Raw genomic sequence first — 12,658 nt, 5'->3', positions numbered from 1 at the left:
CGTAATCAATCAGTATGTGATTATGCATTCGCATGCACATTTTTGTTCAATTTTTGAGGGGGTTGGGTTTTGACCTTGACCTCCTGTAACGGTAACTTTGGAAAGTCATATCAGGGAAATTAAATCTATAACTGACATTCAACACAAATGTGTTAAGCCCATATTGACTTAAAGTATTTCTTATGCGACATATTAAATAGGTATATATCACGAATAGCTGCTGCAACCCATCAATAAACATAAAATTGTTTTAGTCCTCATCTCTGCACATCATACCACTTTGTGTTTGTTACGTTTCAATTTAGCTTTAGATATTTTTGCCACTGCAGTGCAGTTTGAACAGTTTAAAATATGTTCTTTATGAGTTGGCAAAGACTCAGTTTCTAGGAATGGGCAGAACAGGAGAAAGTTATTAGGACCTACCACATATACACTGCATAAGTCAATGTGTTTAAAATAATACCTTAAAACTTTATAATTTTCTTTAATAACTGTCATGAGATAGTGCAGCCTAACATGATTTTAAAAAGTTGTGTACATTTTTGGAAATAAACTCTATTATATCCTGTTGAATCTGCTGCCCTCTTTTGTTTGAACAGAGAATAGATAACAGACTATTTTGGTAGTTTACCGCCATCTGGTGGACACATTTCATTCATCAGACTTGTTGCAGCAACAAGTGTTCGCGTGTTCATAAATAAATGAAAAGTCTTCCTGAGTTGTAGAATTTATGTTAAGTGTTTTGTTCTTCCCTGTTTGACTTTGGGTTATAAGCACTAACCTAATGCTATTGAGTTATTGCTTATATTGTGGGGAGTAAGCTACTCACATTGACTTAGTTGCTTTTATTTGAGAAAATTTTGGGAAAGAATTTACTTTAAGCTCTAGTAGTTTCCTTAACTAGAGCAAATCCTACTTCCTTAAAAAATTCTGGACACTATGTATATTGTAAGTGACGTCACTAAATTAAGAAGAAATATTTTTTAACTGAAAATGTATAAAGCACAGACACACCTAGCTTATGGGAAACGAGACATCTTGTTGGAACACAGGCTTGGTGATTCGGGTTTTTTTTAATCTACTTTTGTGCCCGTTTAGAATTCCAGTGAATGTACAGTAAACAATGCCTTTTGTCAATGAAAATACTTTACCAATATTTATTGATTTGGAAAAATGTTCCATATCCATCCACCCATCATCCAACTCGCTTATCCATGCAGGGACGCAAAACGGAAGTACCTTGTAGAGTACTATCTTGACCCGATGGTGTAATTCCCGCCCACTTGTGTTCCTGACCAATCGTCAGTTCCTGCTAGCTGCCTGACTAAGCGGGAAACCGGCTTTTCGCCGTGTGGAGCACAGATTATTCACGTATTGATTTTGTTTTGTCGTGTTTTTTTTATGAAGTGCGCCACTTATAATTTGGTTTTAAAGCGGTGCGGTGAAAAACAGAGCAGTGACAAAGCTCAAAACTCGCCGCCTGCGCTCAATTTTCTTTTGGCCCGTACGCTAACACCTGGCGCTAGTTAGTTGGATCGTGGCGTTTGCTAACGGGGACGTAGATGATGATGAGCTAGACGCAACAGAGAATATACTGGCAGAGTAAAAGTAGACAAAGGGCTACCGCGATCCCATACAGACATATAAGACTACTTAAGATGAGTATGTTCAATCTAGACCGCTTTAGATTCGAGAAGAAGGGACCAAACAAAGATCCAGGTTGCGTATCCAAAAGTCCGGATTCTGAAAAGGAGAACGAGCCAGGTAACTAGCAGCAAACTAGCATGCATTGTTGTTAGCCAACATTGGAAATGCTTGACTTTGTGACGATTAATCTTAGTGACACAGGTGAAAAGATATATTGCAATATTTTCAATGCGAGTATAAGTCCACATGGTTCTCACGTTGCAAAGCAGAGATATGAGCAAAATGCATCTAAGCACATGTTGGATTGTCTGTGCAAAATCATGTTTGTTTTTTTTCCCCAACAAGTATAAAGAGTTACAGTTAAGATTAATATCAGCACTGATGCTACATGAGAGGTTATTTTAAATGTAAACTCCGCCTGTGAGTGCCAATACATTTTAAATAAAAACGTTTCTCATGTACTGACTAGATACCAACGTTTGTTTTTCAGCTCAGATGAAATCATTTAAAGCCACGCCAAAGTCCCACGCAAGAGGTGTGGTTTTTGAAGAAGTAATTTCCACAGATTTGGAGGAAGATGATGTCATGGCCGAGCCAAACACCAAAATACAAATACCCACAAAGAACAAGTATGTGATTCCCTGTAAACTCAGATGAATTTATCATGTTGCATTTTATTACTCTGACACAACTCACTGTTTCTGACTCTAGAAGATCAGTTCAGAAGCTACCAAAAGATGTAACACCACTAAATACAGATGATGAGGATGAAGAGATGGATGAGAAGATAAACAAACTATTGGAATTGTTTCCTCAATTATCAAGAACTGAAGTGATAGAGGTGAGTCTGGGTCCAGCTGTTTCTTTAGTGAAAATGCTTGAGGTTCATTTTTGTTTTAGGTTCAGTCAAAGTCAATAATAAAAACAAAAAAAAAGCATCCGTCATGATGCTCACTCTCTCTCTTTTACACTTATTATTTAAACCGGTGATTGCACATATAACTTATCTGAGTCATTTTATGAAATTACAATAAAAAATAACGTTTTCTTTTGGAAATGGATTTTTATTTCTTTCCAGAGCAACATGAAGACACAGCTATTATAATCAAAAATTGTAATTTAATGCTGCTGTAATTTAGTTTTGCGTAAGAAAATGATTGATTTAGATTTGTTCAGCTCACTGTTTTTCTGATGCTTTCAGATCTCTGGGAGTACCAGCACGTTGGAGGGCGCTGTAGCTGTTTGCCTTTTAAAATTTGGGGACAAAGGAGGTAAATACTTTTCGCTTTTTCTTTAAAATCTAAATTTTAAATAGAAATCACAAATTTTGGAGTGAAAAAATGTTGATGGAGATTCATTAAAAAGCTGTACATCAAGTATTTTAAATGCAGAAAAGATCAAAGTAGAAACCTCTGCCTAAAGGCTTCTGATGTCAGTCCTTTGACCTTTTTTGAGATTTCTTCCCGTTTATCCTCTCAGCTCCAAATGATGGCAAGAAGAGAAAGCAGGATGGATCCAGCTGTTCTCAGGACAGAGGTGATATTCAACCGAGTAAAAAACGGAAACCGTCTTTTGTAAGAACGCGACAACTTTTTGATCACCTTTAACAACCTAATGTAGATTATAAGATTTTGGACTTTTAGGAGTAATTTTATTGTATAGGTTTCTGATGAAGAGGGCGAAGGGGACGAACCAAGCTGGGAAAAGCAGGAGGCCATGGTGAGAAAACTCCAGAAACGGTTTCCGGACCAGGACAAGGAGGTGAAGACGCACAGCAATTCTGATGGAGTTTGGCTTTTTAAACTGAAGCCATTTTATGCCTCTTTTTAGTTCAAATTTATCTTTAGTTGGTCAACATAAGCCATCCTAAATCCACAAACAATGTGCCTTTTTAATATTGATTTGCACCACAACCCAAGATGCCTTAGACAGAGTTAGGCATGTTATTGGTTCAGTATTTTATTTTCAAGGTCAAGTGAACCAAAGCACTGAATGCCTTCAGTAATTGTCCCAAAGTAAAATGGTTTAAAAAAAGAAAAGAGAGAAACTGAAAGATGATTATTATTGTTACACTTCTGGTGATGTTGCTGGTCTAGGAGTTGAGGATGGTGCTTCAGGAGCACAACTGGGATGTGGAAGAAGCTCTTCAGGTTCTTCAGATGTTCTCAGAATCAGGTATGAATCCAACTAATTGTCTGGATCTAACAAAAAAACGTTTTATTATTTTGATATTTAACAGTAACTCCTTGACTGACTGAAACTTTCTCGTTTATTTAATTGATAGATAATAGTAGCAGCAGCTTGGTGATTCCAATAGAGCAGAAATCAAAGGACAAAGCTGAATCAACCAGGAACTACTCAGAGGACAACAGTGAAACAAGTGGGATGAGTACAGATGATACAGGTGCAGAGAATACTTTTTGACTGAAACTAAATATAATTTGTTTTCCTTCAATAATTTCTTGTAATCAGAATGTGTTGGTGAACAATCTATTTCTTTTGACAGAAAACAGTTCTGCTGAATCGGATAATTCAGAAAAAGCCAAACCAAAAAGGAAACAAATGCCCATCAGAGATTACAAAGACTCAAAGGTTCAGAAGTCTACTGAAAGAAAAAGAGAAGCACATCATAGGGATCCTAAAGACCACAGAGACGCTGATAAAGCAGATGGGAACAGTACAGACAATACAAAGGACAGTGAAGACGAGGTGGAGATGGAGGACACAAAACTCTCCAAAATTAATACTATCGTTCATACTTTACCTTCACGGATTCCATTTTTATCATACTCTCGTATGCAAACCTCTACCTCATCCACCTCGAAGCCTTCGCCTTCCTCCTCGGCCTCCCAGGTTTTGTCCAAGTTTTCTAGCGACACGGGACTCGCAAAGAAGCAGGCGGCGGAGAGAAAGAAGAAGGCACGAGCTACTGAAGAACAAGTCAGTTCTGATGAGGAAGAGAACGTAGTAACAAGCGAGTTTGAGGACTCTGACGACGAGCTGGAGAGCATCAATGTCAAGAAGGATGTGAAAGATGAAATACTTGCGTTTTTCCAGGATGCATCGATAGACGAACTGTCGCTGATTTCTGGCTGTTCTGTTAAAAAGGCCCAGAGGATTGTGGAACTGAGACCCTTTGATAGCTGGGAATCCCTGGTGAGATTTATTTTTGGCTGGTTCTTGCAGAAATTGCGTGTAACTTGCACAGAATCATTCAGCATCAATCAAATTAATTTTGAAATACTTTGAACTATTACCTGTGTGTGCTAGTTTGTAGGCTTTACACAATAAAGTGCATCTTTGTTTTTAATTTAGCAAGTTTTAAGTAGATAAAACTTCATAACTACATTAATGGTTCCTTCTTCCTATTAATGTAGTTAAGTCATTAAATTTGCAGTGCAAACCCTCTAACAATATATATTGATGCTGTTGTGTGGAGGAATATTTTAGAAAAACAAAACTCATCCATTTAGTGTTCGACGTTTCCTCTGAGTTTTAAGTGTCAAATACCTTTTTAAAAAACAATTTAAAAAAAGAAACGGTAACTTTTACTTTTGTAACTCTTTGTCCAAGTTTAATATCTTTTAAAGTATGAACTGTTTATAAGTACATTAAACACAGCATGCATACACTCTATAATGTGCAAGCTATTAAGTAATGATCTTCCTCCTCAGTGGGATGTCTTCCACAAGGGAAACGGACTTTCAGACGATTTGATGCATGGCTGCAAGGTCGTCCTCAAAGAGAGGAAGGTTATCCTTGGACTAATGTCTAAATGTCAGACAATTTCTCTAAAAATGGTGCAACGGGTCACAGAGGTGATGGAGAGTGGGACTGGCTCCACAAAACAGCCCAGTTTACTAAACAGCCAGTAAGTAAAATTTACTACTGACCATTAATTTACAACAAATTTTGCACCAGTTTGTGCTTGAGTTTATAGTAAAAGAAGTTTTTTTTGTTTTTCGTTTTACTTCATTTGTCATGTAAAATGCTGGTGCAAAAGAAAACAAGTCAGTTTTCTGTCACAGACTGTTGTAAAAGACCGATATTTTGAGTTAAAATAAAAGAAACCCAAAGATGTGGTAGCGATTTATAAAATGGCATACAGCAGCAAATTAAACTCGACTTTGTTGAGAAGCTTATGAAAATAGTTTGTGGTTTAAGCTGCTTTATGAATTTGGATTGGCTACATGAGTAAAAATCTTTTATACATCCTATAAAAGTGAGTTTTGTTTACGTTTCTTACTTATTGTCTCCCTTTCAGGTTGAAGCTCAAACCGTATCAGCTGATTGGCCTAAAGTGGCTTCTGCTTCTGAATGAACACAAACTGAGTGGCATCCTTGCTGATGAAATGGTATGGAAACATTTGGTGGATTTAATGTAGTGCCACATCAGTATTTGTGTTGAAATGCCCAAAAATGGAGTAAACTTGTATAGATCTTCTGCCATCGAACCTGTTGGACTTTTGGAAAGTAACATTTAAGTAAAGATGACCTCCTGCCCAGCTCCCCTGGTTTCTCCTCACAAGGAGAGGAGAGTCTGGTCAGACTAAACACCCGTCAGTTTGTTTTCATTGTGATCATCAACAACCAAGATTTACAAGTCAAGTTCTAATCACTGATTTTGTTTTCACAGTCAGTGTTCTAAGGCAAAAAAAACAAAACAAAAAACAGTGTTGGACATCTAGTTTTTGCTGTAATTTTCTTATTTTGTGTTACATTTCCCACATAATTTTGTGATAAAACTTTTAATTTAATGTCTCTGAAAAGATCTACAGAATTGATAAAATACTCGATATATTGCATCAAGTCTTACTAAATTTCATCCAGCTGATGCCCGACACTGAGATTGCTCTAAAGCACATATGGGTGTGTTTATTTCACAGATGTAAACTCATCTGAAAAGGGAAATGTTTTTTTATTTACAATTACAAAGATTGATGGTGTTTATGCTTTGTTTTTGTTTTTTTGCAACATTCATGTAATCTAAAAGGAGAACTTTAAATATTGTTACACTTATGTTTTTGTATATTTTTCTCACCACGTCCATTTCCCGTTCACATTTCTTGCTCTCAGGGTTTGGGGAAAACCATCCAGGCTATAGCATTTCTTGCTCAGCTGTATGAGAACGGAATAGAAGGTCCTCATCTCATCACTGTGCCTTCCTCCACACTGGGTATAGAACCTTCACACATAAAATGCAACATTTTCTCATACAGTTTCCTACAATATATAAATATCAGTTTTAAATATCTTGTTTTCTCATGTATTGCCTCGGAAAAAATAATTATTAGCCTGTGATTTATGTTGCTTGTATTGTTTCCGTCTTTTAGATAACTGGGTTAGAGAGCTGAGGCTGTGGTGCCCTGCTCTTGAAGTTCTTATTTATTATGGTAAGCCTTCTGTTTTCACAGAAGAAAAATCATCCTTTTCATTTGTACTGTCTCAATATATGATTTTTTTTATATATATATGCTGCATATAAGAATGCTATGCTAATGTTCTATAGATTTGATGCCCTTTCCCTCTGAAAATCATTGCGGGCTGTTCTTTTCTGCAGGATCTGTGGAAGAGCGACGCTACCTCAAACATGACATCCTCAACGGGGACGTCCATTTTAACGTGATTGTGACGACGTAAGCAAACACCTTGAGGCTGAATGGAAATCGCTGCTGTTGAGTTTGATGAACGTGTAACATAATTCTTCTTCTAACTGTTGCTTGCTGTTTATTTCATTCACAGGTACAACTTAGCCATAGGTAACGACAGCGATCGATCTCTTTTTCGTAAGCTGCCTATCAAATATGCCATCTTTGATGAAGGTCACATGTTAAAGAACATGAACACTCTGCGCTACCGCCACCTAATGGCCATTAATGTAAGTTTATGTTTGCGTTTTTCCTCTGTTTTGTGGAATTTACGTTTCTATCCAAAGAAATCCGATTTAATGGTCTCTGTTTGTGTTTTCCTGCAGGCTGAGCATCGCCTCTTGCTGACAGGAACTCCTTTACAAAACAACCTGTTGGAGCTGATGTCGCTGTTGAATTTCATAATGCCTACCATGTTCTCCAGCTCCACAATGCAGCTCTCCAAGATGTTTTCTATGGTCAGTATCAGTATGCATGCTTGGTATGTTTCCAGTTTAGTTTCTTTAGCCGTCTAGGAAAGAGATTTGCAGACATTTCCCTGTTAAGTAGCAGTATATTAACCAGTGCGATGACGATGATGATGATGATGATGATGATGATGGACACAGGGATGAAGAGCATCTGGTTTTAGTTGTCACATTTTATTGTTCAGCTGTAATGGCTTCTTGTACCAGCTGCCAGAGTAAATGTAGAATTTATAATCAAATCAAAATTTTTTTTTTTTTTTCCTTTTTCTCATTAGAAATCTCACGACGAACAAAGTCGATTTGAGAGGGATCGAATTACTCAAGCCAAACTCATCATGAAACCCTTTATTCTGCGACGAGTCAAAAATGAGGTGAGTTCCTTAGAAGAAGTGATAAATATGGAATATTTATCACATATTAAGCAAACTCCATGTGATCGTATGTAATTATTATAGTGTATGGATGAAGCTGTAGACGGCTTGTAGAAGTGGGATGGTAATTTAAATGAGTTAGTTAATATGGATGCATCATGTGCTCCTATTGGCCGATAGGGTCTGACTACCGGCCAACACTCCTGTTTTTTGATTCTTATTAAATTGTAATTGATGGTGGTTCTACAATAAGGCAGCACAATATATTTCAATATTCATATTGAATATAACTGCAGTGCAATGATTGTTGGCTGGTGTATTATGAGTGTTATAATCTTGCATTTAGTCAATGTTCACATCAGACATTGACAAAACAGTTAAGTCTGAGTGATAGAAGCAGAGAATGAAAATAGTCATATATTGCAATTGATGTCTTCATTGCAATATTGACCGATGTCAGCAGCATTACAAAATCCTGAGAATACATTGCTTTAATTTACATAGTGAATATGGTTGGAGTTCTATAGTTTTGATGTGCTTAATGTACATCAGCTCTATACTTGAGCTGATGAAGCAAAGCTTTAGTAACAAAAGGGAATGAAAATATTTGCTTCTCCTAAAAACATAAAATTACTTGCTTTTATTTACATCGTTATCCTAAACAAATACACTCTCCTTTTGTGTCTTACCTGCAACTGGATTATAAAAAAAAACATTTATTGACACACATTGGTGTGTTCATGCTTCCAGGTTCTCAAGCAGCTCCCGGCCAAAGAAGAAAAGATCGAGTTCTGCTCCATGAGTGACAAACAGCAGGTTCTCTACGAAGCGCTGCTTAAGAAACTAAAGAGTACCACCACTGGAGAGAGTGAGACCCATTTCAACTGCAGGCTCCCTGTTGTGTATGTGGGCTTTATTAATAACGTAGTGAAATGCAAACATCTCTTCTCTTTTAGAGCGTGAGCTGTGCAATGTGATGATGCAGCTGAGGAAGATGGCCAACCATCCTCTTCTTCACAGACAGTACTACACCACAGAAAAGCTTCAAGCTATGAGCAAACTTATGCTAAAGGTCTGTCCTGAGCTCACTTTTGATTTCTTTTTTCTTCTTAAAACTAAAACTATGAACCTTAAATAATTCTGCTGTTGTGACGTTCTTAACTTTACTCTCCTAAAGTTGAGATGCCTGTAAATATCCACCTTCATTTGAGTGATGTTTCATTTTGTAATCTTCATCTTGTTTTCCTCCCACTGTTATTTTCTTTCTTTCTCCTCAGGAGCCAACCCACCACGATGCCAGTGCTGCTCTGATTCAGGAAGACATGGAGGTGATGTCAGATTTTGAACTCCATCGTCTGTGTCAGCAGTATTCCTCTATCGGCTCCTTCCAGCTCGACACAAGTCTCCTTCTCGACTCTGGGAAATTCCTCCACCTAAAAGAGCTGCTGGCCTCTCTAAAAAGCCAGGTCACTGCTGCTGAACTGTTTCTGTGACGCATAACCCAGAACAGTTCATCTATATTTACTCTTGACTATTTGAGCTTTTCTCTCATTCTGCAGGGAGACAGAGTGGTGCTATTCAGTCAGTTTACCATGATGTTGGACATTGTGGAAGTTCTCCTGAAACATCTACAGCATCGTTACGTCAGACTGGATGGATCCACTCCCATCGCTGACAGGTCAGGGATATTTGTTTATGTTTTTTTTGGTTTTTTTTACCCCTCCAGGGGGTCTTTTGTGGGCTCTAGTGTCCCTTATATGACAGTAGGCTGACAGGAGAGGGGGGAAGACATGCGGCAAATGTTGTCTGGTCTGGCAATCAAACCTGCGACGGCCGCGTCGAGGACTCAAGGCCTCCAAATGTGGGTCGTGCTATCCCCTATGTCACTGTAGCACGCCCATTTGTTTATGTTTTAATACTGATAACTCATCGTCTGTGACCAGCATGTTATGAAACTGATGAGTATAAGAAATATGTATAAAAGTTGTATACCAGCCATACAACTTTTATACAAGGAACTTGAAATGATTGGTTGGAAAAACATGGTGACCTAACCTCTCACTGGACCTCTGTTCATATGTCAGCACTTGCTGACATATGAGTCATGCACTATTCTGAGAAATACACAGTGGTAAAGACTCTCTGTGCTGTGTGATAAGTTGTTGTTCTCCCCCATGAATGTTATCAGAAGAACATTCAGTGATCGACCTTGTAGTGCCTCAGTTTCTGTGTATTTTCACACACTGACTCCGTCCTTGCTCTCTTAAATCCAAATCCTATTCACATCGTAGTACAACTGTCCACTAACCTTTCTTTAAAACATCTTTTTTCACCTTAACAAATATATTGTCTTGCAAAAAACAAAAACAAAAAACAGATACAATTCTACACATGGAAGCCTCATTGTCCTCCATTGGTAAACAGGTAATATCTTTGCTGCAGTTGCATCTCAAGATATTAGAACATAATGGGAAAACTTAAATTCAGCAGAGTAAAACTTTTGTTTTTATAAAGTCCTGATCGATTTTGTTTTGATAATTATTAGAAATATACAAGGTACGAAAATCCAAAATACCTGTTTAATATTAAACAGCCTACTGCTTGAGAATCCTTTTGCACAAATTAGTGCATCATAACAGCGTGGCATCGAGGCGATCAGCCGGTGGATTGGCTGAAATGTTGAAGAAGTCATGGACGCTCTAACCTTCTGGGTACTAATAACTGCCTTCTTTTTATACTTTCATTATTTCTCACAGTACTGAAAGTTCAATATTGACCTTATCAGCTGAGTTTATTTTTAAGGTTGGAAAAATATACTGTGGACCAAAGCCTGAAATCTTTTCAAAATCTACATATTTTTTAGAATCAGTGTTAAAATTGAGAATTACCGTCTAAGATAACTTCAAAGTAACTTTCAAGTTTGTTGTTGATGAAAGATTTATCGAATGAAGACAAACATGCAGGATGTTAGTTTAGGATTATGCTGAATAAATCCCTGCATTAAGGTGTTCTTCTAAACATTGCAGTATATTCTAACTGCTCATAATTTCTCTCCTGCAGGATTGTTTTGATTGATGAGTACAACACAGACCCAGACATCTTCGTGTTCCTGTTATCGACACGTGCCGGAGGACTCGGCATCAACCTCACCTCTGCTAACGTTGTCATCCTGCACGATATCGACTACAATCCCTACAACGACAAACAGGCAGAGGATCGATGTCACCGCGTGGGCCAGACCAGGTTAGAATGAAACAGCAGCTTATTGTTTCTATCTGGTTGTACATCAACACAGTTACTGAAGAATAAGAATTTATTTATTGGGTAATTTACATATTTGGCACTGGCAGGACTGTACAGGTGATAAAGCTGATCAGTAAGGGCAGCATAGAGGACTGCATCCTGCAGCTCGGTCAGAAGAAGCTAAAGCTGGAACAGGACATGACTGCTGCTGATCAAGGTGAGGGACTCTGCACATAGATGATGAGTTAAAGAGAATGCACTTAACCCGAAAATGCATTTTAGAATAAGCAAGACTGTAATTTGTGATGGAACCAAAGGCTTTGACAGCATTTTACAGTTTTTCTTGCCATTACTACAATATTTTGGTGTGACAAAAATATTTGATAAAGGAGATGTATATATTTATTAGGTACTCTATTAATTTGTGGTTTGCTGAATTGCTTATGCGTTGTTCTATAGATGATGAAGGAAGCATTCCTGAAGACATGGCCTCTTTACTCAAAGCCTCTCTTGGACTGTGAAGAACATCAGTCTTGTAACTTGGCTGAACCGATGTACTCTTGTGACTCTGGGCTGGCTGCTACCAACAATATTCTGCCTTGAAACAAGCTGTCGCACGGTAAATGTGCCTAAATCACAAATTTTACCTGCTCTGTTTTTCCCCACACATGTGAACTGCCTTTGTGTTTCCAGGCTCTGTACATTTTTTGCTGGGTTAACCAGCTGTCACAAAGGGTTCAGCGTTACATGGGAAGCAAAAACGAATCACTTCATTTCACATGTCATGTTCATAATTGTTCAAACATAAACGTTCATATATTTTGGTTTGAGTTTGTGTTTAAAGTACACTCAACAAAAGTTTTCAAATAGAACCATTTTGAAAGTATGCTGCACTTAAAAAGTACCATCAGGTTGGAGATTCTGATTCTCTCACAAGGCAGCTCTTCGTGTACTGTATTTGGGGCCAATGCATTGTAAATATACAGGTTACTGTAAGAGTTCTTTCCTAAGTCATTTGTATGTTTTAAGGTTCATGTTTGAACTTAGAATAAATATTGGAATAAATATCAGTTTTTGGACTCATTGAAATGTTGTTGAAGAAAAGTTTTCTTTTCCACCTTATTCTTAAAATTGTGATGCTTTGTCTAAATTCAGCTCAAGTTGGCTTTCTACAATGTAACCAGACAATCGCAGAGTAAATACGGAGATAAACATTACACTTCAAAACTGGACAATAAGATCATAGCTAGATCTTTATTTTTCACATATTTGGACCTGATGA

General features: G+C 37.6%; 1 protein-coding gene across 2 annotated transcripts; it reads left to right on the top strand.

Moving 5' to 3' along the window:
- Nucleotides 1-1,284: 1,284 nt before the first annotated feature.
- On the top strand, nucleotides 1,285-12,465 carry smarcad1a (SWI/SNF-related, matrix-associated actin-dependent regulator of chromatin, subfamily a, containing DEAD/H box 1 a). Of its 2 annotated transcripts, none has more exons than XM_044111469.1 (24): nucleotides 1,285-1,764; nucleotides 2,138-2,276; nucleotides 2,362-2,488; nucleotides 2,849-2,918; nucleotides 3,127-3,221; nucleotides 3,310-3,408; nucleotides 3,744-3,822; nucleotides 3,932-4,051; nucleotides 4,154-4,803; nucleotides 5,322-5,518; nucleotides 5,912-6,002; nucleotides 6,724-6,823; nucleotides 6,981-7,040; nucleotides 7,208-7,283; nucleotides 7,390-7,525; nucleotides 7,622-7,753; nucleotides 8,038-8,133; nucleotides 8,884-9,001; nucleotides 9,090-9,205; nucleotides 9,411-9,599; nucleotides 9,693-9,811; nucleotides 11,194-11,376; nucleotides 11,484-11,593; nucleotides 11,836-12,465. In XM_044111469.1, exons 1-24 carry the CDS (start codon nucleotides 1,659-1,661, stop codon nucleotides 11,895-11,897), a joined length of 3,270 nt encoding a protein of 1,089 aa, XP_043967404.1. In that variant the 5' UTR covers nucleotides 1,285-1,658; the 3' UTR covers nucleotides 11,898-12,465. The 2 variants fall into 2 exon arrangements, with proteins under 2 accessions (XP_043967404.1, XP_043967403.1); XM_044111468.1 differs by having other exon boundaries at nucleotides 2,359-2,488.
- Nucleotides 12,466-12,658: the final 193 nt, after the last annotated feature.

The sequence above is a fragment of the Gambusia affinis genome, linkage group LG03 (assembly GCF_019740435.1).
Source record: "Gambusia affinis linkage group LG03, SWU_Gaff_1.0, whole genome shotgun sequence".
In the NCBI taxonomy this organism is placed as follows: Eukaryota; Metazoa; Chordata; class Actinopteri; order Cyprinodontiformes; family Poeciliidae; genus Gambusia; species Gambusia affinis.
The sequence above is the reverse complement of the archived record's forward strand: the minus strand, read 5'-3'. Positions and strand labels throughout refer to the sequence as shown.

Excerpts from the sequence above, each read along its gene's own strand:
- smarcad1a (XM_044111468.1), top strand. The coding sequence starts at position 1,659 with ATGAGTATGTTCAATCTAGACCGCTTTAGATTCGAGAAGAAGGGACCA. Across the intron at positions 7,284-7,389 it reads TTTAACGTGATTGTGACGAC|GTACAACTTAGCCATAGGTA; the intron begins GTAAGCAAACAC and ends TTTCATTCACAG. Across the intron at positions 9,002-9,089 it reads GAGTACCACCACTGGAGAGA|AGCGTGAGCTGTGCAATGTG; the intron begins GTGAGACCCATT and ends CTTCTCTTTTAG.